The sequence below is a fragment of the Epinephelus lanceolatus genome, chromosome 14 (assembly GCF_041903045.1).
Source record: "Epinephelus lanceolatus isolate andai-2023 chromosome 14, ASM4190304v1, whole genome shotgun sequence".
NCBI lineage: Eukaryota > Metazoa > Chordata > Actinopteri > Perciformes > Serranidae > Epinephelus > Epinephelus lanceolatus.
Window position 1 is genome coordinate 9,740,911 of NC_135747.1, and position 27,559 is coordinate 9,768,469.

At 40.0% G+C, this 27,559-nt stretch overlaps 1 protein-coding gene across 5 annotated transcripts in view; it reads right to left on the reverse strand.

Annotated features, from left to right (window-relative positions):
* gulp1a (GULP PTB domain containing engulfment adaptor 1a) overlaps nt 1–27,559 on the reverse strand; it is a 125,210-nt gene that overhangs the window by 67,124 nt on the left and 30,527 nt on the right. For 4 of the 5 annotated variants that reach the window (XM_078174352.1, XM_033617577.2, XM_078174354.1 and 1 more), the window contains exon 2: nt 2,407–2,494. The exons of the other annotated variant lie outside the window; for it this stretch is intronic. In XM_078174352.1, coding sequence (XP_078030478.1) covers nt 2,407–2,458 — 52 coding nt within the window. In that variant the 5' untranslated portion in view covers nt 2,459–2,494. The remainder of the gene's footprint in view (nt 1–2,406; nt 2,495–27,559) is intronic. 5 annotated transcript variants of the gene reach the window in all.

Consider the following 27,559-nt stretch of genomic DNA (forward strand, 5'->3'; position numbering starts at 1 on the left):
ATTTCTGCCTGAATTACACTAGATTTTCACTGGCAATGGTGGTAGTGGAGAGAATAACATCCATAATTCCACACCACTTCATAACATCATCAAAGTCTATCTCAAGTTATTATTTTGATGGATGGTCGATTTGGTCGATTTACTGTATTTCTATTGTTTCCCCATAAAAAAATAAAAAAAAACAGGTGGACATCATCATCTACCTTTATACATTATAATTTCAAACACATCAACGCTAGAATTACCGTCTCATGGTTGTTTGCCTCCGCGAAGCAGTTAAGTGGCAATTACAGTTTACATCCATGTCTGTTCACACTCATGTGCAGTTATGACAGTTAACAACTTCAAATGTTGCTGCAAAGAACCTTCATTTTCTAAAACACGGACTCTCCAAACACATCTTCCCCCCTGGCAGCACAGAAGATCTATACAATCAAAGCAGTTTCAATGTCAACACCCAAGATTTGTGTCACCAATTCAGTATCTGACCAAATGTTTCCCCTTCTGCTCCTGAGATATGATGTTAAATAACGTCCAGGAAAGTGTTTTCGCAGAACATTGACCTTTTGGATACAAAATGTCATCACTTCATCATTATATCCTACTAGACATTTGTGTGAAATTTGTCATAATTAGTGGATGAATGCTTGAGTTAAGGTCAAAAACATGTTTTAAGAGGTCACAGTGACCTTGACCTTTGACTGACCACCAAATTCTAATCAGTTCATCCTTGAGTCCAAGCACAGCGGTTCCCAACTGGTCCAGCCACAGGGTCCAGATTTCTCCTTAGTTATTAGTTCAAGGTCCACGTAGTTTAATACATCCGGAGTCATACTTGCATTTGGTCATGTCGTCAAGCTAGTTTGCCTTCTCTGTCAAGTAGCTGTCCGTTAGTCACTTACTCTAAAACAGGGAATTCACTTCAAAATAAAAGCTCTGTGCCAGAAATTCACTGTACTAAAAAATAAAATATGATTTTTACAAACTTCACATGTACAGGAGTCACTTGGGGTCCATTCAGAATGGACTTGCGACCCACTTTTAGACCGTGACCCACCAGTTGGGAATTTCAGGAAATTCCCTCAAGGCTTTTTTGAGATATTGTGTTCACAAGGATGAGGTGGATGCAACTTCACATTGACCCTTTGACCTCTGACCATCAAATTCTAATCAGTTCATTGTTGAGTCCAAGTGGACATTTTTGCCAAATTTGAAGTAATTCCACTAAGGTGTTCTTGAGACATCGTGTTGACGAGAATGCGACAGACAGACATATGATGAACAGAAAGGCAACCCAAAAGCATAATGCCTCCAGCCATGGGTATCGGCACCATGGGAGCATAAAAATAAGCAGTAAACAGCAGAGCCATCACATTAAAAACAGCTTCAATTGGTGACAGCAGCTCATGGTTGCCAGTTGTCATAATTATGTAACAAACTTTCTGGAACAGATTTTAAAAGGTACACAGCAGTCAGAGATAGTGACAGTCACAGCAAGCGGTGGAAAGATATGTTATTGTAAACAGAGCTCAAAGAAATACAACCAGATACAACCAAACTTGAGCTGCCATTAAAAGCTACTCATGGCTTTATGTGGACAGGGGACAATGGATGCTGTTTAAGCTCAAGAGAGACAAATCTTGGGACTAAGTACCTCTTTAGCCTGAAAAGATACTGAATATTTGAAGCAACTAAGAGAGGAGAATGGAAAACAGAGTTAGCGCACAATTCAATGTGTGAATGTTTTTTGTCCTTCAAAGCTGAAAATGTAAGCTACTTTTACATCAGAGCATAACAAACAGAAATGCATGTTATCTGTAAGCATACTTCATACTTTAGTTCAGAATTAGAGGGGCTATATCACATCACTTAATATCTAAATTAGGTCATATCAAAAGAGACATATGATGTGTGTGGCGGGGTGTCGTGATAAAAACCACATCACTATGAAGGGGTTTAACAAATGTTTGGGATCCACGGACTGAGGCTATACGACTACAGTATAAAAGTGTTTATCATATGCTTTGATATTTACCAGAACTGTGTGAATTTGAAAGCTGCTCTAGAAATGTCACCGCCAAACATAAATGCATGTTCTAAGAGGATATGGCGTCAAAATGTCACCTCATTCCTGTCTACTTTATATCACAAAGCAAAGATACCCTGACGAGATTGTACCCAGCTGAATATAGTGTCAGAGCTGTATGTGTGAGTGCTACCATATGCCACTGGCTGTCTTTTGTTCCCATAATCATACAGAATATCACTGAACAATAAGCAGGTGCATGAGGATCTGGGCTGAGGGGGAGTTGAAGCACAGGGTATAACTATATAATGATAATGATATATAATGATAACTTCACAGACAGCTCCGGAGTGTGTAAGATGGCAGATATGGGGCCTTACTGTCACTGTGTGGACTGTTGATGTTCAGGTTTCTTTGTTGTGCTTCACTCATCTAAAGGCTGACGGGTGCTCATTAGTGCTGCATCTTCTGTAGGCAGGGAGAGACAAGAAAAAAAAACACTTAAGAATCAAGCTGTTAGAGATGAACAAGCACTGCTGCAAGTCAACTCTGTACTGATTACATTAGGCAATTTAATACAATCTATACAGTTATTTATCTGTCTAAAAGCTATTTACGCATTATACTGAGAGTGAGAACATTTATTTGGAGATTGAAAGAAATCACCATGTGTTTCAGTTCAATTAAGGCTGTGACAGCAACATAATGAGTAGCTGATTTTTGTTTTTCTGTTTACACTGTCAAAGATACAGAGAGTTTTCTACTGAGCAACACAACCTCTCAGAAGTCTGGAATCACCTTTTATATTGAGGTTTTTCTTCTTTCGTTCAATAATGGCTATTTGAACAATATGTAAGCAGTATAATTCTGCAACGAAATCGCCAGAAAAAAATGTTGGCATTGTACATTTCTGCAAACTACGGATACGTTACATTTACTCATTATTATGCCGCAGATATGTTGAAACTTTATGTTCCCACAGTGCTGTGGGTAATGTGTGGTTGGGTTTAGGAACAAAAAACACTTGTTTTGGCTCAAAATACCTGCTTTTAGGGGCACAATCCCGGCTGGAACCACAGCAATAAGTTGCTAAAAAACACCCACATTCAGGGGTAAAAAAGCTGCTGGAAACAGCAATGTCTCGCTAAAAACAACCAACAGTGGGGTGCAGCTGGCCAGGCATATCGCTGGGCAGGCATGACGCTCATATACAGTGTCATTTCAGAAATGCTGACATAATTCTTACGAAGCATGCCAATGTATTTGTGGTTTTCAGAAATGTGCAATGCCAGCATTTTCCTCTAGCAACTGTGCTGAATGATTCCAGCTTCCATTTAGTTAATGTCTCACAGTGTCAAATGACACTCTTGGAATTTCAATTCTGAATTTGTTTTCCAGTTCAGAAAAGTGTAAATGACCCTTGATCATTACTGAACCACAACCATGCAGCTGGGCTCTAAATATTAGGGATGTCGCAATATGATCTCAAAGATCGGTATCAGATACATTGAGCTATATACAGACAAATCCAATACTTTGCTTGAAGGGATAGTGCACCCAAAAATGAAAGTTCAGCCATTATCTACTCACCCATATACCGATAGAGGCCCTGGTGAAGTTTTAGAGTCCTCACATCCCTTGCCGAGATCGGCGGGGGGAGCGGCTAGCACACCTAATGGTAGACGGCGCCCCAGACTAACGTCCAAGAACACAAAACTGAATCCACAAAGTATCTCCAACATGCTCATCCGTAGTGATCCAAGTGTGCTGCAGCCGCAAAATAAAAAGTTGTTTTGAAAAACGTCATTTGAACTCTGTTTTAGCCTCACTGTAGCCTGTAGCTCTGACTGCTTCTCTGTGCTCCGCGCTCACGTGTGTGCGCTCAGGGTGATCGGTGATGCACGGTCTCTGAAGAGCAGCAGTCTCGTCATTACTGATGTCCAGATTCTCAAGTGCAGGCATCGCCAATTCCCAGTCTGAGCAGCAAAGACTTTCCTCATCCACTGGCTTTGCTTTGCATTTGAAACATCTACACCACCAGGTTTCCAGTGCTCGACTCCAGTATTCTGCGGCTGGCTGAGGGTTAGGCTCATGAGCTGCGGTGGCTGCTTCGTCCAGTAGCCTGAGTTCCGCGTCCGTATACTTGGCCTCAAACAAATACGGCTCAACAAAGAAATGCTGTTCTTCCTCAATTTCAAAGTCTTCAGACATGCTGGGCTGTCCTTTGCTAAAAGACTGTAGTGCAAATTATCTTTTAGCAACTGTGGTTACTGTTGTCTCCCCCTGTCGTGCACGTGTCACGTGATGTAAACACGGGTAAGCAAAGCTCATGCTTTCGCTGGTCTCGCACAAGCGCACACGTGAGCACGGAGCACAAAGAAGCAGTCAGAGCTACAGGCTACAGTGAGGCTAAAAACAGAGTTCATATGACGTTTTTCGATACAACTTTTTATGTCGCGGCTTCAGGACACTTGGATCACTACGGTTGAGCATGTTGGAGATATTTTGTGGTTTCAATTTTGTGTTCTTGGATGTTAGTCTGGGGCGCCGTCAGCCATTAGGTGTGCTAGGCGCTCCCCCCCGCCGATCTCGGCAAGGGATGTGAGGACTCCGAAACTTCACCAGGGCCTCCGTCGGCATATGGGTGAGTAGATAATGGCTGAATTTTCATTTTTGGGTGCACTATCCCTTTAAGGTCAGCTGTCACACAGGTGTTTTAACTGGCAAAGGTTTCATGCACAGCTACCAGAGTGTAGCCGTCATTAACTGTCTGACTTTTTGTCTCTACTCCATTATGCACCCTATCTGCTGCAAAACACCACAGACCATAAACAACAGCAAAATGTAGTGTTGATTAATGTTATTTACATTACAGTTATGAGCATTTGCTTAAACTCAGTGTGTCTTTTAATTTGATTAAATTTAACATATTTTAATTAATTAATTAATTTGTTTGAGAAGGCACAGTGTGCATTAATCCACATTCTAACAAATGTAAATGCACCCGAGTTAGCTTAACAGATCATTTTCATTACAGTCCCTTTGCCTGATGTTTATAGGTGTCCCAGAATAATGAAAAGAAAATAATATGTTCAACAGTAAAAACATAGTTGTTGGGGAAAAAGACACAATACAGTTTAAAATGTACATGTTAAGCATATACAATACATTTAAACAGCATGAGTGGATATAATCCAAGGAGCAGAAAAGGAAGGTACAGTATGAGTACAGTCATTTTAAGTAAGATAAAAGTATCCCAGCATCAGTGTTGACATTGTTGGTTCTCAATAAACCATTTTTTAACTTGACATTCTTGTATTTTGCTGTTGTCTCTGGTGCATGGCTCACTGTGGGCGGTGGAGAGACAGAAAGTGGTCTGTCACACTCACCACACCACCGCAACAAAAGCCCAGCAAGCAGAATGCCAATAAGCGTGGGCTTATTTATTATTGTAATCCGCACAAAAGATGTACAGACCACAAAAATAAACACTCACCGGAATAGAGTTCATTCAGGTAACAAAGGCTGCAGTGAAGCATCAAACATTGGAGAGCGCTCTCTTAAAGGGACAAAGATTTTCCCTTGAGACAGAGCTAGGGCCAAAGAGATTAAAGAGGGGGTTTGTTTTTTTATACTTTATTTTGTATAAAATTGAAATTAAAAAAAAAGAAACCATTAAGGAACTGTTTTAATGCATTGCAGACCTATTTAACTGTCATACATATACATTGGATTGATTTTAAGAACTTTAAAGCAGCCTACTTGAAGTGTGCACTGTGCAGCTGGATTATCTGAGAAAAACAGGATTAACAGTATCAGATTGGGACCTGGTGTTGGCAGATATTCAATATTAAATTACTCTGATGGGGATCTGTGATTTGTCAGTCTATAGTATGTTCAAATGATATCCTGTGATATAATTCCAATAGTCCTGAACCTAGACTAACTTATTTCTCCTCCTGCTGTTGCCCAGAGGTCTCTTTGCCTCTTTCTGCCCTTTCAGCTGTCAGTCCAGTTGAGCCATCATAAAGCGTTTTGTTCTCCATGTACAAAATAAACCCTTCATACAAAATATCTTTTGTAAAGATGACTTTCTACAACCTAAAGGCATGAAAGAACATTCAAAAATATAGAGTAGTCTTCACAGATGTCTAACTGTACCCAGTCAAGCTTTTACAGCAGACAATTCTAAACTTTTGAGCAGTATTGTACGATATATCAATCTCAGACTGCCAAGTGGAAGAAGGGTAAGCCTAAAATTATAGGTTACCTTGCAATACACATCTTCCGTCAATACACTGTACTTCCTCAAATAGTACAACAGTGTATGCATCAGACAACACAATGAATAAACCGGTTTGCGCAAAACAGTAGAAAAAAAGTTAAAAAAAAAAAAAAGAAAAACACAATACAATAAAAGAACATGTTCGACCACAGTAATTACTTCAGTGTGTGGTTGATGACTGAGGTGCTGACTCAGCACTTTCCACTGGTCGCATATGAAAATTGTTTTTTATCCAAGCACCATAAGCTGTGCCTTCTGTCCAATACTATAAAACATTTTTACTCATAAACGCTATTAAATTTATAGCACAGTGTCAGCTAAAGAGATTTGTGAGCTGTCAGTGTTTATTAATAGTTTAAATAAAGCAAACAAACACACTGATCAATCACTCTCGAAAAACGCAATGTTGAAAAGAAAAAAAAAATCAATGAAACACTTCTCTGGCAAATCTGGAATTAAAAAGCGTAAAACAGCCAGTCGCGTTCACTAGAATGCTGTTTCTCCTTTGTCTTTATTAGACCTGCAGTCCCTCAACTTTCTTCCCACAGGACTCACAGTTTAACATTTCAGAATTGAGAAGTTAGTTAATTAGTAGTTAAAAAGGACACACTCTTTTCAAGATTAAAGTGGTTGCACTCACTTGATAAATGAGGGCCATAGTATTCCATTATGCGTTACCCTGCAGTATTGAGTAGTTATCATGAAAGTGCCTGAGGAACTTGTGGGAAATGACATTCAAAGATAGATGTAAAGGGCACAGAGAGTGCATGAATGTGGAAGGCCTTGCGTTAATAGGAGCTGAGTGAGTACTGTACACAAGATTGTGTTGATACATACTGCTGCAGATCATCTATGTACACACACACATTTTGCAATTTTGAAATGAGCATGTGGGGCATTGGAGATGACTCAAACAATATAGTGTTTCAAAGACTTTCAGCTCATAATTGGGGGCCTGGCTGCTCTGCTGCTGGTTCCTCTTGTTATTGCCAATGTTCTTCTTCCCTTTTCTATTCTTTTGTTTCTTCCTACCATTAAATCTGCCTTCCCATGCATGGAAATAAATCAAACTTTGCATATAGGTCCAGTTCAATGCCAAACATCCTCAACTTAAATTTAGAGTTAATAGTCCTGGTGGTGGCCCTACAGCAATACTCTAAAGATTAAAAGTTTGAAACTTCATAATAAATCAGTTGTGTGTGCTACAACTTTGCAACTTTGACCGCAGTATATCCCTAGTGGAGTAGAAATTGTAAAATCCATCACTATGTTTTCACAAAAACAGAGCAAGGGTCTGGAGTGATGCACCAAAAGATTTTTGTACAAACAGTTTCCTGTATTCAAGAAAAAAAAAGACTTTTTTTGACACCACTTTGGCCTGGAAAGATACCACTAACAACAGCAGGGTTCAAGGGAGTAAAAGCAGAAGGGGTGCACCTGGAAGACCAGGTGTTGCCGATGAGCCCCCGGCAGTGTTGTAGGCCTATCATCAAAACACCAATTAAGGACGGTACCCACCTGATGACCCCAGTGAAGCTTTTATGCTCTCTAGACACTCATCCCCTCCCCCAGCATGGTTCCAACTTTCACTCACAATCGCAAGTATGTGCAACAATCTACCAGTAAAACTCCACCTCGATCAAAGTGAGTTAAGTTTTGGTGGTAGAGTGTACAGCCTGGTCCGGTAGGGTAAGGGTTCAGTCTGCACAGACGTCTCTTGTTGGTTCTGCCCTCCCTATGCTCCTTCTTACTTAAGTTTATCCATCTAACCTTAATTCTCTGGCTCCCACTCGGAAAAAAACGCATACGGCGCTATTACTCCTACTCACAGTCTCAAGTATTCAGATCAAGGGATTGTAACATCTAGTCCTAAACTGAACTGGGTCATGGTAGAGATAGTCAGGAACATTTCAGAATTGTATTTCAAAAAGTAAATATTTGCCAGTATTCTGAATATATCCTCATGTTTATTATTGCAGTCAATGGAAATATGAGCATCTTCAACCATAAGTTTGTCCCTTATGATGCAATCAATCTTTGTAAAAAAAAAAAATAAACCACAGACATCTCTGTGTTGTCTACATTTTTGTCTAGAAATTTCAGAATTTTGTTTTAATAACTGTTTTTTTGACACTTGTTTGATATCTGCCTTTACATGCAGCCAGGGTGTTTGCTGACGTCATAGCTCAACAAGATCATGACTTGTCCTTGGTGTCTTAAGTTGTGAGTTTGAGTCTTGGGTACTGTGCTATGTAAACTGATTTGTAAGACATATTCTTAAAGGGCCAGTGTGTAAAATGGGTTGAAAACAGTGACATCAGTGGTCAAATTCTAGATTGCAGGGCTCACTCGCTCACCCCTCCCGTTGGGTAAATGACGGTGGCCTCGTAGGGACAAAAAGCCTTGCGCACGAGTTTTTCAGGAGTAGGTCTATCTAGCGACGAGGTGAATATTTATTGTGTCATCCACACCGGTGGCGCCGCACCGCGCAGCTCCGTGGCTGGCTCACGCCCTGCAGTGATCGTTTCGCTGTCTGGTCAGTTTTCTGCACGAGCGGCGAGCGGCGAGCGAATGTGTCAAGCCAGGTGACAGAGACAACAGCTGGGAGCAGAACCGCTTGTTGACTGGCGTGGAGAAATGCCTGATGTGAACGGATGTGCTCCGGCTCGGGTGAGAATGTCGGTGCGCCGCGCTTCGCAGCACTGCCGCGGGCGGTGTGGCGCTGGCATAATGACGAATGGATCTCTGTGTGCGTGGCTCCATTCAGTTGAAATTAATTCACCCTGTTCCCCCTCATTAGTGGGAGCCAATCACCCAAAAATCATAATTAAGATACACTGGCAATGAGAAGCTTGAAGTCCCGGGGACAGGGGTGGGTTACTTGTTATGAAGGAGGGAGGTCTGCTGGATTAATCTTCTTAAGCAAGTTTTGACAGCTCAGCAGAAAGTTGACTCCAAAACAAACTCAAAGAAGCAGTCCTTGATAAAGTATTCCGAGTCAAGTCAAGTTTATTCATATGGTCCAATATGAAATATGACTCCAAGGGATTTACATGCCCAAAACATGAACCCAGCTCAAGGTTACCAAGACAACAAAAAGCTGACAAAAAAAAGTCCAAAGCACATACTCCTTACATGGCTTGGGCTGCAAGAGATAAAGGAGGGGAGATTTTAATTACAAAAAAATGACAGTTGTCGCAGAAAATTGGATTATAATCCAACAAGAGGATTAAAACAGGTCTAATACTAATGCAATAAATCCAATGTGAGAAATCCAATAAAGTTAGACAGAGAAATATGTCTAATGAAGGGAGTGATGTTCATAGTTCAGATTGCTCCCGGAGCAGGTAGGAGAGGGAGGGGGAAGTGGATGGAGTAGTTGCGGAGAATGTGTTTTAATGGAAGAGGTCATGCAATAATCCCCATTAAAAAATAAAGTTTCCCAAAGATCTTGAACCTTTTTCTTCCCTCTGGGCTCTAAAGCATGAGTTTCCTGATAAGAAAACACCATCATGTGGGCAGCAGTAGAGATCCAGTGAGTAACATGCTGGAAGTGCTAGATAAGAGACGTGGGACACAGAGATTGCGCCAGGCTGGCTCTGACCCATCTTACTTCCTGAGGGGCAGGACTGTGCCTGCACTGGGCAGATGTCAGGTTCTGTGTACAAAGGGTACAAGCTGGCAAGTACATCTTAAAACCTGCAGCGTCCTGACCTACACAGAAACTACACATCATCAGATTGCATCCAGACATTTGAGAAAATGGGTTACTCAAAATAACAACTTTGAGCCTTTGTGACTCCTAGGCTTTCTAAATAGCTCATCCTTCATGGTACATTAGCGCTCTTACAGCATCAAAATGACAAAGGGAAAAGATTATGTATGTGTGCTTTAAATAAACCACAGTGAGCTGTACATTATATTGAGAGCAGCTCTTGAGGAATCTTGTACTGGAGATTTCAACCTAATATTATTTTATTGTACGAGTTATTTTCTATAACCTGGATCTTGTTTTATTCCTTTAGAATTACCTCATCGTGACTCATGTTAGTTATGAACCATTCTTTTTTCACTGGATTTAATGACTGACACCTGATGAGCGTTGACGCAACTGGATGCACTTCCAGTGCATTCAGTGCACTTCAGAAGCAAGCCCAGTGGAAGAAGAAACAGAAGCAGTGAGACTATTAGACAGATCCCCCACTTACTCTCTCTCTTAAAACCATAAACCAGCTAGTCCTTACCAAGCAGCAACCTCTGGGGCTGAAATATTAAACCAATGCCAAAGTGCCAAAAACTGCAGTTCCTAGAATCACCACTTGAGGCTGGCTAGACCACTATAGCCAAACACATTTGGTATGGTACCTGTGGAACCAAAAGTTACCCTTCAGACATGGTACCTAGACCCGAGGTCCATTTAGCATTTCCACCACAAACAGCACTCTTAAATGTGGGTGGGGTTGTTGTAACTGACTGCTCCGTCCAGCACTCCATGTACTCCTTCATCAGCGGTGAAACAGATGGAAGTGTGCACCTCAATTATCGTCCAGGGAACAGGGTTACACGCTGACATTTTCAGAACAAAATAGAATAGGCAAGAGTGAGAGTCTCTCTCCATGGGATATTTAAAATAGCGGGTTTGTGCATTTAGTCCTTCTCAGTCAAGCGCAGGAGCCCACAGGTATGATGCTCTGCGACACTGTTTTTTTTCTCAGAATGAGGATTAGAATATATGCAGTTCACATTATCCAGTCAAAATTATTATATTTTTAAACACTTGAAGATCCACTCATTACTAAAAGTGTATGTCATCTAAGAGAGATAATAACAACTAATGGAATGGTTAAAGTTGTCATATTGAAATTTAAGGTGTGCTGATGCATTCATGTTGTCAACTCATGCACTGACTAACATGACTAGTAAATGTTCCACCTTAAAAGTCGACAGCAGTCTACACGATTAATTATTTATTTCTCAGGCTATAGCTGCTGTGAGAGGCAGCAAAACAGCATTTAATCTAAAAGTTGAAGCTTACTAATGTATGTAAGACTTAGCACAGTATGAACAGTGGTTACATAAGATTCAAAACCAGCCACAACTCAGCCCTGAGCAGAGTGACCATCTGCTATTGACCAATCAATGGACAGCAGTGTTTCTAGCTCCACCTTTTAGTACCAGATCTGTGTGCTAGGTACCCCAACAGCGGGATGACCAAAAATGGGGATGGTAAGGAAGGGTTCCATTGTTCCTTCTCTCCTTCTCTCTCTCTCTCTCTCTCTTGTATTCTATTACTGCATCTTGCTAACTCGGCCATTCTGGATGTCACTAACTCGGCTTCTTCTCCGGAGCCTTTGTGCTCCACTGTCTCTCAGATTAACTCATATCGCAGCGGTGCCTGGACAGCGTGACGTGTGTGGTTGTGCTGCTGCCGTGGTCCTGCCAGATGCCTCCTGCTGCTGCTGTCATCATTAGTCATTAGTCATACTTCTGTTATTATACACATATAATTATTGTCACACATGTATACTGCCAGATATTAATACATACTTTCAACATATTGTACCACAGTAGCCAGAACTATAACTATAATATTATTACTTTCAATAATGTTGTTGTAAGCTACTGTCATTATCTGCATCTTATTTTTATTGTTATTGTTATTATTATTTATCGCCGTCTCTTGTATTTTTGTACTTATTTGCATGCCTAGTTATTTAAGTTTTTAAGTTTAAATTTGAAATCTTTAATCTGACTCTTTCCTCTTGACTGCTGTAACACTGGAATTTCTCAATTATGGGATCAATAAAGGTGTATCTTATCTTATCTTATCTTCTCTCTCTCTCTCTCTCTCTCTCTGTCTTATTGTGTCATGCGGATTACTGTTAATTTATTATGCTGATCTGTTCTGTACGACATCTATTGCACGTCTGTCCGTCCTGGAAGAGGGATCCCTCCTCAGTTGTTCTTCCTGAGGTTTCTACCGTTTTTTTTTCTCGTTAAAGGGGTTTTTTTGGGGAGTTTTTCCTTATCTGCTGCGAGGGTCATAAGGACAGAGGGATGTCGTATGCTGTAAAGCCCTGTGAGGCAAATTGTGATTTGTGATATTGGGCTTTATAAATAAAATTGATTGATTGATTGATTGATTGATACCATCCACAACTTTTCACAGTGAAAACAGAAAAAATGCATACCGAATTGAACTGACCTGTACCAGACTGCTTGGTGGAAATGGGGCTTACGTGAAAATGTCCAACTCTACAGCAGAAATACAAATGTTTACCACCTGATACAAAGAACGGTTTTGGTCTCTGTAGTTACTTTCCCCCTTTATGACAAGTGTACAGGGATGACTTTTTTTACAAGTTACCTATTTACATTTTATCGAGACTTAAAATCACGCATAATTAAGGGCATGGTGACCTTGAATTACAGGCTATCTGTAGCTAGTGTTCTTGGATTCTCGGTCAGATCCATCATCACTCCTCCACAGTGCCAGCCTCTCACCCAAATATAGTCACTTCTAGCTCCAAAAATCCCAGATGGTGACGGCAAAGATGTCGAATTTGAGGCTTCAAAATGGAGTCTACTAACAAATGGGTGACATAACGATGGCTACGTCCATTATTGTATACAGTGTGTAGACACTAAGCACGCAATCTGTACTGAAATGAGGTTCTGAAATCAGTGTTGTGATTTGGTCCAGTAGGTATGGATCCTACAGGAACTGGTGCCATTTTGGGGCCAGATTTCAGTACCCAACCCTACAAAATAAACCATATGTATTCCATGCATTGTACAGTTATGACAGTCATATGGCATAGGTGTGCTCAGCAGCAATTTTACATGTACAGCAACTATCTGCATGCACTTCACCACATAAACTAAACACCCACAGATATACATTGTAAACATGCACCATATCTCAGCCGTGGTCTGGGACGAGGCTCGTGCATCAGAAACACACTATATATGTTGATTGACAGGATTTTTTTAATGTGTTTTGGTTTCAAATAAGTTTTGTTGACTTTTATTATTCATCCGCATCCCCAGATCCCAGCAATAAAGCTGGTGAGTAAAATATTCCCAGAAAGATTGCAAAAACTTCTAAAATGAGATCCAGGAGGTGAAAAACCATATTTTCATCACCTTGGTTGGAGCTGCGAGGCAGGCGTCCTTCAGTGTATAAGCACAGTGGGAGGAGAAAATTGAGTTGGACATGTAATGAATAAAAGAAGGACTGAATAAGTCTATTGAAAAGCTGAGGAATATGAGAGGTGCAAACACTGTTTGTGCTCATGCCATATACTGCATCTTAGGGAGATTTGAAACTTTGCCAGCAATGCACACACACACACACACACACACACACACTACTGAGACTTTCGATGCAGCACAACTCCACTGCATCTCCTTTTGTGTGCTTTAGAAAACAGAGGAACGGAAAGCAGCTTTAATATACAACCTGACCCAGTTCAAACACTAACTGATATTCCATGTCAACCTCAGTCAGGGTAAGTTGAACTGTGACTCCATGTGAGCGAAGCAGAATTAATCAGTTTCTCCCCCAGTGCGTACGCAGCAAGACCGTCGGCTGACAAGCAAATGCGAAAAGGGGATTTGTATTATTGATAAAACATTACCAGCACACCTCCTTGGAATAAATATAGAAGCACTCAACATCTCTGGTGCTGCTGAGCCTGGCTCACTGCATACAATAAACCTTTTTACTTCAAAGTGTGTAAGTGATTTCTATTGTTTTCTCATGTGGTTTGAGGGTTTCCACTGACAACAAATACCCCAGCTGAGCATTACACTCAAAGCTGAGGAGAGCTTTTCTCGCTTTGTCAAAGTGTTGACACTTACTCAGGCAGCTACCTGAGCAAGTCAAACCAGCAGACGAGGCTTTTAAGTCACAATAGTTCAGATGTAGAAACATAGATTGTAAATGTTTCAACTGACATGTTATTACAAGTGAACGCCGAGAATGATAAAGAGTGGTTTCTGTGTGTCAGTGACACTATGGCTGTTAGTTTACCCATCTGGACATGGTAAGACAACATTTTTATGCAGTGATGTTGAAAGGTTTTCAATGTAGTGAGTCCCCGAGACCCAAAGGTGGTCATTTGAGTAGGTCCCCAATAAAATGTGGGTTTCTTTTGACAAAATATGAAGTGTTAAACATGTGTTTGATGTTATATTATTGTAACTATGGTTATATCCATGTATTTTAAAAATGTGAATCTGAAAATTAAACAAATAAAATCCCAAATTTGAAAACTTTATTTACAAAACCTAAAATCTATGTATCTTTATATACTGTCTATGTAAAAAAAAAAATGATAGAAATGTCCCATCTTGAATTCAGCAGACTACAGAGACCTCCAAAATCATCTACTCTGTATCACCTAATTCAAATGAGATATGACTGCGATATTATGTGATAATCCAAAAAATGTAATTATAAAATTTAATTCAACAGTTTAAGAAATATGTTTATTCTCTTCCTTGGGAAGAGTTCACTATTTGGGATTATGAACTAGGGTTGCAGTGATATACCAGTTTCAAGGATATAAAAGTTGACAGTTATCGTACAGTGTACATTTGCTTATCTACAATATTGAAAAGAAAAAGCAACTATGGAGCAACTCCCATTTAGCTTAGTTATTTTTAAAGGGGAGACTTTTTACGCATTCTTCCATTAACAAAATGGTTTCCGATTTCAATTATAGTAAAAAAAAAAAAAACATTCGTTCAACCAAGGATTACCCTTCTATTTTCACTCCTTTAAAGTGACTGATAATAACATAAATTCTGTAATACAGTGATACAGTGAAACCGCAATATTTTCTGACTTACCATACCGTGAAAATCTCAAACCGTTGCAACCCAACTATGAACAAAATGGGATCTTGTCTTGGACGAGATATACAGAGTGATATGGAAAATGGTGGCTAGCAGTGAAAATATTTTTTCAACACTCCCCCTGGTCGTGAAAACATTAATGGGTCATCATCTAAATGAGTCAATACAGTATCTGCTGTTACAGCAGACATTGCGATGTAAGCTTACAAGAATGTCTGTACTAATACCCTACATATTTGTGAACTCAGGTACATCTTATGAACCTGAAAATAAAGTTATTGTCTACTGGCAGTCCTTAGGGGCCTCTGTGCTGTGCAGCTGACACTGCCGCCTCAGCACACACAGCTTCAGAGAGCCAGGGTTGAGGGCTTGAAGGCAGGTGACTCTCAGTGATTTCTGTGGCATGAGGAATACTCTCAAAATAAGGTAAGTCATGCAACACCACTGTTTCTATGATTCCAGCATTGTTCACAATGTAGCACTATCAGGGAAAAAAACAAGGTGCACCCCTCGAAGCATCAATATTAAGTTTACTGGGTCCTTTCAGATTGAATGTATCAGGGACGCAGAATGCGTACCTAGCAACAAAACCGCTTATCTTCAATCAGCACAAGATACAGTGTTTGCTCCTACAGCTAACCACTTATACCCACTGAAAATTACATTTACAAAAACAAAAACACTCACTGCTTATTGGTTAGGGATACGGTTATTCTGTCTGATTATGACGCATATGAAGTCCATCCAACTGCCCATAATGTTATTGTCCATGTAAGTGCTTAACAACTCAAGGCTCAGACAATCTGTTGAGCTCCAGAAGGATTTTGAGAGTCAAGCTGAGGCGTTTCTAAGCCTGGAAATTTTTATTTAGTTTATCTTCAGCCAAATTATTATTCAGAGAACTGGCTCTAAGACTTAACTTTCTTTTCAGTGGACTCAGAGAAAATGTGAACATGCATTTATCCCTAGTAGATTAGATTATTGTCATGTCCTCCACACTGCTCTCTCTCAAAAGACTGGGTGATGAGTTAATTCAGAATGCCACAGCAAGAGCTTTAACAAGAAGGAAAATTATATATTCAAGGTGTTCAAATCTGGCTTCACATTGCTGCATTGGCTGCCAGGTAATTTTAGAATTGATTATAAAATTGGACCAAAATTTTCCAAAAAGCACTGCATGGCCTTGGACCACAGTTACACTGATAAAGGCGCCGATAAGAAACACGGGGACCTCTTAGATCTTTGGGCACATGATTGTTGGGTATTCAGAGGTGAGGTGTGAAGCTGCTTTTACCTTTTATGATTGTAGTTGTTGGTTTACTCTGCTAGACTGAATGCGTATTCCGTTCATTAAATGTGTATCAGATGTGCTCCAGTGTTATCACAGTTGAAAAGCAAACTAAAAGCAGAACTAAACTTAAAATGTTCTTTGTTGTTCTACACACTTGATCAACTTTGTTTTCTGCAGGATGTCTTATTTTATTGCATTTGGTTGTTTTAATTAGCACAAAAAAGCACAAGCACAGTGTGTCCTTTTCTTTGCTTTTCTGTGAAGTTGTTCCCTTGAAACTAAATGTAAGTTAAGACATTATTTTCAACCCATTGGATTGAAAGTGGTACACTTAGGCTGCGGCAAGACTTTGTCTGCCTTTTAGTCAAAATCTCTCTATTTCCCCCCACGTCTCCAGGGACCCAGTTGCCAATCCGGCACCACAGGGGTTCTACTCTGGTCATCCCTGCTTCCTGACTGTGCAGCTAGTGTCCTGAAAATACTCTCATCTCAACTCAGAGCATTCTTTTGCAGCACTCTTTTGCAGCAAACTCCCAGCTTTACATTTGTGATGTTATATTTGTGTCAATTAAGGTTTGTTATTATTTTATTGTACAAATTTAAGTAAGAAGCACTACATCCAGAGAGTGAGAGGTTCAGGCTTCTTGAATAGCTAATGGCCCATTATTGTGCCATGTAAAAATGGAAGATTTGATCAGTCCACTTCCCAAAAACAAAGGCAAGAAATCTCAAAGATAGTGGCACTTAAGTGAGGAGTCAGACACGTCCTCTGATGACATCTGCCTTCAAGGAAGCACTCAAAGAAAAACAGGAATTGTTTAAACACCCTTAATCTTAAGGTGAGTGAAGGCCACTGAAGCACAGATCACTAAAATATATATATTCATTATTTTCTCCTCAAAAAAACAGAAATGAGTTCTAAGACTCTTGTGCTATAAACTTGTCAGGAAAGTGACAAATACACTTGAGGGAGTTGAATCAGCACAGTGTCACAGAGAGGGTAAGCTGCATTTTTTTAACACCCTCACATTCTTCACTCAGAAGACCTGCACTGACACTTACTGGTTCTTCTTGAGGTTAAACTCAGAGGTGCCTTTTACTCCAAATGTTCTCCATCTATTCGGGGAAAGCTGACCTTTTCAAACTGTTGACCTTTGGAAACATCACAGCAGCTGTGATGTGTTGACAGTTGACTTCAGTTTCGATTTGGAATTTGATGGGAACGTGTTAGACGATGTTGGTCTAAACCACTGTGATGAGGAATCGTCAGTTTTCATTAACTTTATTGCCGATTGGGGAGAGAGCAGGGCGGTGTAAAGTGTCCCGCTCCAAAGATAGATGACAATGGGAAACTATGCTGAGCAGCTCTAGTACTGTAAAACAAAGAGGCAACTTGTGTGTTTGGAAACTCAGAAGTAGGACAAAGGAAGATGCTACTTGGATTACAAATTACAAATTACTCTTTTGTTCCTGGTTAATCGTTTCCTGAAAACACAGCTTATGATGGCAACACTGCATAGAAGTGGGTGTGGGCGATATGACCTGAAATCAATATCACAATTCATTGTTACATTTAGGAACAATTTCTTTTTATAGTCATCTGTCAAGTCAGGATAATTTGTGCTTGCAGTGTATAAATTCCTATTGCTGAAGATTAAAAAGGAAATCATTGACCATAACTCCAAGTGACAGTGGTCGGTAGTTAAGAATCCTTTGGGCAATTGTGTGCTATGAATATTATTGTATAATTCTCTGCTTTATACGCAGGGTATGAATTACACTGCAGGCTGGATTCTCGAGATCGTTGACTCATGAATGGTCTGACACGGATTGAATGCACATCGGAAGGTCTGAGTTATAGAAATGTCTGGTGTATGAAATGTCAATATTTTTTATAAACATAAGCATTTTTATAAACTATAATAACATGCTCACATCTCTGGCCAGCGTCCAGGTGCAGTCTCACTCCCTCTTCCTCTCCTTGCAGCCCTTGTACTCATACAACTTAAGTTACATTCACTAAGAACTATTACTAACTGCATAACATTACAAGTGGAATGGTCTGTTTACAGTCTGTGATGTTTATTACAACCTCAGCAACATTTGCTGCCTTACGTTCAACACAAGTTGAAACTGAACAACAGCTCCACTCTCCATATTTGCCTTGTGTGCCGCAGCAGACTTCAGTGTTGATAGCCTATTACTTGTGACATGTAACCAATCAGACATAGAGCAAGGCTACAGAGTGGTGACTGCAGACAGGTGGCCTGCATCCGAGCCAAAGTTGTGTATTTTTCAATGAATTCATTATATTAACTAAAAACAAAGAGGGTGATGATGGTGATGACTGCGTTAGAGTCACGTGACCGCAGTTAGCAATCAATCATTTATTGATCACATGGAATTATGCAAGATACAATTCCAGTTAAATGCCATCCCATCAGCTCTTTTAACTTATGAACTATAATTTTGTACTTTTTTTTTATCTTATTAAATTGGTGGCTACTGCTTTATCGTGCACGTTTCTAGATGTAGTGATTCCACTCTGCAGCCGCAACTCAAAGACATATCCACCGCAGGATCGGGACAGCACCTCACAATCCCAGCTCCAAGCCAGTCCTTATTCAGTGTAAAGCACATGCTTCATCTCCTTCTTTAGCCAGAGTCCTCTGCTTTGTTGGATCGGCATATAGAGAAAAAGTCACCTGGTTGAATAGCGCTGTCAAGAATTTAGCCAGGTTTAAATTAATCAAAGGATATTACAGTTCCTGATATCCTGATGTATACTGATGTGGCATGGAGGTCATCCAGGTTAATATCAAGTGCCTGTGCAATGGCTAGCAGGATGCTAGTTCAGCTGGTGCTCATTCTACTTCATGTTTTCCTTAATGTTTACTGATGCTTACATTTGAAAACCTTGACCTGGCTAGCTAGAAGAAAGACAGTCTGCAAACTGGTGAGTTGATTTCCTGATTCCGACATGTGACTCTCAGCCACACGCCACCACCACTGTCCAAAACCAACCACAAAAAGCACCACCAATAATTGCAAAAAAAGACACAAGAGCATAAACTTTGCACAAATTTGGCAAAGCTGACAGAGAGATGAGCAGAGGTGTCCACCTCTACATCATGCTATTATCCTCACAGCCCAATATGACATATACAAAGGTTCTATATATAGATATTATATTGGTATCCTCATATGAGAGGAGATATTGTCTTAGATCTTGGATACTGTTATACTGTAAGTGTTTTAGCTGTTCTATTATTTGCCTTTAACCACATAGTCTTTATATCTACATTACTGATGATTATATTTTAGAAATCTTATTGTTAGGGATTAGTGTTGCACGGTATACCGGTACTAAAATAGTACCGCGGTACTAGAGTATTCCAAGCGGTACTATACTGCATTTGGAAAATACCGGTACTTTGAAATTGATTCAATTCATTAATTTAGTTAATTTATTTTACTCATTTATGCACACAAACGCCTTTCTTGTTCCTATTGGAGCACAGATTACGCAAGTGGTGTGTATGACAACACCTGTATCAACATTCGCAGCTGGCACACGTGAAATAAGACAAGAGAAAGTCTGAATCGCAAAGGGAGACAACACGAAACAACACAAACTTGGTGGAACATTTGAGTTACCAAACCGTGACGTTCGTACTGAGGTACTTACCGAACCATGACTTTTTTGGTACTGTTACACCCCTACTATTTATTGTTCTAAAGGTTTGTATCCAAAACGACTTTTCCTTAGGAAAAGTACCGACGAGTATCGAAAAGTATCGAAATTCATATTGGTATTGGTACCGAAACAAAGATTTTGGTATCATGACAACACTATTAGGGATGTGCGATATGGACAAAAAATAATATCTCGATATTTTGGGGGATTTTGAAGATAACGATAATTAGACGATGTTCTTTTCAATATGTGTTTTTAACAGCCTGAGTTATAGCTCATTAATTGTTTCTCATGGATGATATTAATGGAAAAATGTTCTTAACATTTCTTGCTGCTTTTTTACCTGCTCTCTCTGTTTGACTCTGGTGACGGCCTTTTGTAGCGTCAATTCCGGGTGCATTTGCAACTGTTCAGATAGGCCTTTGTCCCACAGGCTCACCACAAGCCTGTCCCTCACATCTCATCATGTAGAGCCCCGTAACCGCAGCGCTCCGCCAGGCAGTGCAGCGCCGTAATCAAACTGTCGGCCGTCTCGCCCGTTTCTTGATGCCGCTGATTAAACTTTGCTCTCTCAAAGATCACATTCCTGCGATTCCCTTCTGCTTGGGTCTCCAATCCAGAAGCAATGCGTAATCTGTCAAAGCGTTTAATCCATTTAGGCCAGTCCTCAGCCTTGAAGGTGAACTTTTCCGGCGGGGAGACTTGAAACTGTGCCATGTTGCCGCTTCGTTCAGCTAACTGTGGCTAGGCTAGGTAGCTCCGTAGACGGTCTTCCGGTACTGCGAACTTTAGCCTGACAGGCTGGGACCTATCACTACAGTTGACCCACGTCTTCCGAAGCTGCTGGAGCATCCGTGGGCGGTGTTGCCATGTTGTCTCGCTAATGTTAGTTTAGCAGCAGGCTGACCTGCCGGGAAGGTGCCAGTGAGAGATCATGTGACCGCCTAGGCGTACTGCGGCGTGCAAGTGAATGTGAATGTGTGGGGTAGAGACCCCACACATTCACTGAACAAGACTCTTGTTCAGTGAATGTGTGGGGTTTGTACCTTTCAACATGTGTTTTCAGTTGTTTTTGTGAAGTCATTTGCATACTCGATAACGTAAATTTGCACATCATTAAAACAACAATGACGATATTATTGTTAAAGATATATATCGCCCACTCCTACTTATTGTGTAAGTATTTTGTGAAAGCACCAATAGTCAACCGTACAATATGGTTGCTATATTAATGTTAAGGTATATGGTCAAAAATATTGTGATATTTCATTTTCTCCATATCGCCCAGCCCTATTGTATACTATATTATTAAAAATCTAAAAACAAAATCAATAACACATTTATAGCTTTCATCATCTCATTCCATCAGGGGAGGAAAGAGGCTACAGAGTATCATATTCAGAGTTGGGTATAACGCGTTACAAAATAACGCGTTAGAGTACTTTGATTACTTTTTGCAGTAACGAGTAACCTAACGTGTTAGTTTGCTGTTTGAGTAATCAAATACTTAAGTACATTTTCAAACAAGACATCATTTACTTCCGTTAATTTTAGAGCGCTACGGCTCCGAAACAGCAACAGCTGTCGTTCGGTTCTAATAACGGAGATAACGTTAAACCTATCAGTCTGAAAGAAGCCACTTCTTCGAGCTTGTGGCTCGCTACGTGGTCGGAGAAATGCTGCCGTTGTCTACGGTGGAGTCTAAATAGGTGGAGTAGGACTCGCTGACAGACATATTTCAGACTCAGGACTTGCATTATGCCTGGTACACACTACACACTGGTACTCACCAATTATCCCCGGTCGTCTTTCATGGAGTGTGTGATGTCATCGGGTTATTCTTGTCCTATTTTTATCACTTTTACTATTATTTGTGTCTGTTCATGTGCCAGCCGACATGTTGTTGTAGTCACCTAAAAGCGTCAGCAGATGGCAGGAGCTACATTTGTAGCGTCATAAGTAAACTATCAAGCTACTGTATCTTCCACAGGAAGTTCTGACAAATGTTTCAGAATAAAAGCCTATTTAGAAAATGGAGGGATTCTCTAGCCGAGGTTATAAGGGGCTTTTAATTTGAAACAAGTGTTGAGTTTGAAATGACGGTGTGATATGTTAACTTTATAAAGACAACGGAGCGGATAAAAAGTAAATATATAAACACACAGAGGGATTAATAAATAACAGACCGTCTATAATGTAGTTTGTTTCAAATGAAGCTGGGAGCCTCTGCAGATGTGGTGAGTAAAAGCCCCGCCGCTATTTGTTAATGTTATTACTTTATGTCCAACCGTGAGGATGTACCATTGTTTGCTAGCTTGATGCTAATGACAGTAACGTTAACTGAGCGGGTTGACAAAGTGCCTCTGCTGTTTCACACCATCATTTCCCCCTTTTACTCTGTGTGGTAACATCCCTAGAGGAAATGTTAAAAACGCTGGGGTGTTGTTGTCATACAGTTGTCTACAGCAGCAGATCGTTCTGTGTTTCTACTGGTCAAAGTGACGGCTGTGATGGGAGAATTGGATCTCAGTGAAGGGCAAGTGGTCCATAACTTTAATTTTGGAGACGAAAAAATGTAGGCTTAGCGCCCTGTGGTCCATTGGCCAATAGGAAATGTAGAATACTCAAAAGTACTTTAAAAGTGCTTGAGTTACTTTTCTCAGGGAGTAACGCAGTAAAGTAACTGGTTACTTTTTAAAAAAGTAACGCAGTAACGTACTTTGATTACTTTTAAAGTAACCCTTACCCAACACTGATCATATGCGAACACTAAAGCAACAGACTGTCCTGGTTAACTGTGGGATTTTCTGCCCTTCACTTTTATCTTGGCCATGCACTTGTAATACTCTATGAAATGACTGTGATTTATGAGATGTAATACATATCTGGTGTTTCCTTTTGAAACTGAATTTATTCTTAGACATTTATCTTGAGACTTTTGTGTATTCTGTTTCCCAAAGGCAAGGTGTGCCCACAGGGCCAACATGGCACCTTTTCCCCTCAACTTCTCTGTCATTTAAGTGGTTTCTCTATTTGTGTTAAACTCAGCACTAATTCTAATTACACTTAACTGCTAGGTGGAACAATGCAGACTCAACTTATCAGTGAATAACCCCAGACAAAGGAACAAGCACATTTTGACTGACACTGATAGGAGTTTGCACTTTGGATTAAATGTTCTCATTGCTGTATGTTCAGGTGCATTAAAAATGATAGCCAGAAATACCAGCCTGTCTAAAGGAATTTACTGACATGACATAAATTGTGCTGTTGAGACATTGCCATTATCGGCTTCAGTATATTTCAGCACAGCCCTACATAAAATACTCATGAACTGAACTTCACTGGAGTGAATTCCAGTCACACAAAGAAAGGCAGACCTCATGCCAACTTTAAAGTTCAATGCATGTGTGGGCCGGTGGCCAAAACAATCTGCCAAGGGGCTATCCTTCTCTGTCAGTGTACAGAGTAGCTGTGACAGGAAAAAGCCTTGAGGGTAACTAAGCAAGCAAGACACATCTTGAGACTTCTTCCAGCTCATCTTGATTTAGTAGTTCAACTCAGAGGTCAGGTTTCCACAGCTCTTACTGGGAGCTCAAACTCTCTGTGGGGCAGAATCAGAGCATATAAACCAAGTGAAAAATATTTTTCCCAATGCTGATGGAGTCACCAAGCCCTCACTTGGAAACAGATTGTTATCTGGTGCATATAGATTGCATAGCGTGCATGCAAGCATTATGCATAGTGTAGGTGGTCAGCTACTGTACATAATTCATACAACATACAGTATTTATCACACTCCAGAAAACCCAGCCACACTCTGTAAAGAGCAGCTGTCCCACTAACAGTGGACAGTAGCGGTGATCAGAAAGCTAAAATTACATTTTTTTGCCCTTGTGTGTAACCTCCCAGCTATGAAATGTGCTTATCAATCAACACTTTTCAACAAAAGCAGCAACATATTTCTGTTTTTGCACAAAATGTTATGGCATAATGAGAGAAATATTAAAGAAATCATTTAGAATACATAACTTGTATCATAAAGGCGGTCTGCATTTTATGAGACAAGTCACTTAAAGTCACAGCCCAGTCACCAGAGGAATGTGGAGGGGATTGTGGGTGGTTTATCACTGAGGCCAGACGCCTGCCAAGCTGCAGACCACTGTTAAAGACCAACAACCAACAAAAGCTGTTGTGATTTAACAAGTCACTGCTGTTATTTCAGCAGGCTGTTTAGGCACTAAACATGGGTGTTTTGTAGTGATCTGTAACTGTTTTGCCAGCGGGGGCAGTGCCCCAACAAGTAGTTGTTGTTTTTTTTTTTTTTTGACTAAGACATCACTGCTTTTCCGGCAGGCATTGTGCCCCCAAGCCAAAATATGGTCTTTTCCTAACCATAACCAAGTGGTTTTTGTGCCTGAACCTAATCACACATTAACCACAGCGTTGTTGAAACGTTAAGTTTTAACATATCTGCTACATAATAACATGGAGTAATGTGTAACGTATCCATGGTTTGCAAAAACAAAACAACAAGCTGACATTTTTTCTGGTGACTGGGTTGAAAGTCAGCATGAAATGTTACTATCACATTGGTGGTGGGTATTTGGTAGATAATACAGGTAACTGAATGTGTCTTTGAGAATAATTTACTGTGAGTTTTGAAGTATCTCTGATCTATATCAGTCGATATTACATATATACATTATTTATATACAAAAACACATTGTTTTGCAATCAAACACTTACTAGATAAATTACTAAGATAAATTATAGAGGCAGGAACTGTAACAGTCAAACAAATAACTTTAAAATGACATCAGTGCACTAAAATAGTAAACTTGATTGGTGATTTAATAGTAATAAATGTCTTTTAAAAAAAAGGCTAAAAAAAAAAAAAAGTTGTCATATCAGTGCATATCGTATTGATACCAGTTTATCTGTGACAGTCCAATATCAGCTGATTTTATCTGCCAGTCGGGCTCTAATTTCTTAGAACACAATTAATAAAGTAAGACCTAAATTGCAGCTGTACATTTTATAATTTGCTTCACATGATAGGCAATCCAAGACAAGAAAGGTTTAAAGCCTGAGAACTCACTATGGATGGGACGGTACACAATTTATTTTCCGACTGCGATAAAAAACACTCACAGTAAGTTGATCATGGTGAATTCCATTATCTGGGTAATTGTGAATATTATGTCCAACAGCACCCAGAGAGACTGCTGGGCGACCAACAGAAAAAAAAAACAAAGGCTGCATATGCATCAATCTCAAAGAACGCAGAAGATCTTAATCAAGCATTGGTATATTTCATATCAGAAGTTAAAATGCCATTTCAAATAGCTGACAAGCCTCGCTGTTTGAAGTCATCTATCTGTGATGCAATGAAAATATTTGTTTGTTTGTAACAAACTGTAAGGTTAAGTGATTCTAGTATGTTTAAGTGAAATTTTAAGAGTTTATTCATTCATTTTGAAGATTTTCATGACAATATCATGAATCGCAATCATTTTGGCCTGAAATTACATTTTTAAATGGTCCCATGCCTTGAACTCACAACCAATCAGGACCATTCTTTATGTCCTTAAGAGTAAAAGAACACAAATCCAGATACCTTGGACTCAGTAGTTTATGACCTTTTATCAAATGTTTACACCACATCTCTGGAAAACCATAGCAATCAGTCATCATTTTGAGAGGGTTGATGTCCTTGAAAAAAACAAACCTGTGAGCAATTTTAATCAATATTTAATAACTTGAAATGTTTCCTGACAAAATAATTCAGCAGCTCATTACTGAAAATGCATTTTAGAATTCCAAAGCAGGACTGCAGAGAAGCATTTATCACACACAACACACTGACGGAGTGTGAAACAAGCTTATTTCTATTCATGATTTGGCCAAAATTTAACATCTGCAAACCCCAATGCTAAAGTTAATATTTTTGAAATAAATTTACAATACTGCAAAAGCTTCTATGAACTGGGGGTGGGGTAGATCCAATTCTAAAAGTTGGTGCGACATCAATTTTAATCAGCCGCCCAGAAATATTTCAAGTGATTATCATAAGCAGCAAACCATAAACACAACAAAGCCATCTGTGCAAACAAATAGAACACGAGGCGTGCCGGCATCAAAGTGGTTATTTTGAGGTAGCTTTACTCCGAGACTTCTTCTCACCAGCACCTCATCTTTTCGCTAAGTAAATATAATGGTTTGGGGCTACAAAAGATCATATTGGATATTTTTGACTGTCTGAGTCTCTGAAAAGTGTTTCATTTCCTGTACTTTATAAACGCTTTATGAATAGGAGGGTAGATTGGAGGCCAGGGAAAGCTCTCTTTGTATTTCACATCAGAGAAGAAGCAAAAAAAGAAAAAACGTAGAAATACACATACATTTCTTGTTTGTTTTACATATTTTATGTATGCATCATTCTTTACATGATGAATACCTTCTGAGCTCAACAATAAGGGGGTACAGGTACATTACTAACAGTGACAACTGTGTTAGAAAAGAGGAGAGCAGCTCATTTATTCATAGGCTAGAAAGGGGAAGCCTGGGCTGAGCTTGTTGACTAGGCGGTGGGGTGAATGGGCACACAGGCAAAGTGATTAGCATCCATCACTGTCTGTTCCTCTCAGACAGCAAGAGGGCTGTGACAGATGAAGGAGCCACAATCAGGGGTGGAACAGCAAAGCATGGCAGGAGAAAGAAGAGAGGGTGAGCCTGGCCTGCTGAATGACAAAGTTGGGACATCAGCGCTTAAAGGTCAAGATAAGGATGGAAAAAGGGTTTGCTTTGTGAGGATGACAGAGGTCTGAATGCCTAATGTTTATGTGTGAAAAAGCTCGAGGAGATGTATTAGTAATTCCTGTAAGTTGCTCGCCACAGGTAGAATTTTAATATACACCTATTATGGGAGACTGTCAATGAGGACAAACATCATTCTAGAGGCACACACAGGCTACAATGCATCTTGAACTGACAGCAACAACAGCATGGTCAGCAGAGTTATCAAAAAATATGCCAATGCAAATGTGGGGCATTTGCACTTAGAGCAGGGCTGCAGAGCATGACCGTTCCCTCATATTTTGTTTTCCCCCCAAGAAGTGACACGCCTTTGGTCACACTACTGTGACTAAAGGCCTCAGCTAAATGTCTGAAATAATGTGACTCCTAATTTTCCTCATGAAAAGGGAAGTTTCACAGCAGCGTTTTGTGTATAATGACAGCCCATTATAAAAAGACAAAGCCGTGAGAGCTCCATTTGTTAGTGTTGGCATTTTTTCATTCCCTTAAACAGAGTAATCCTCCAGTGTGTAGTCAAACATGATCAAATCATACTTAAGCTGTTATTTTTTACTTGGGTTTAATTTCAACAAATTCTCT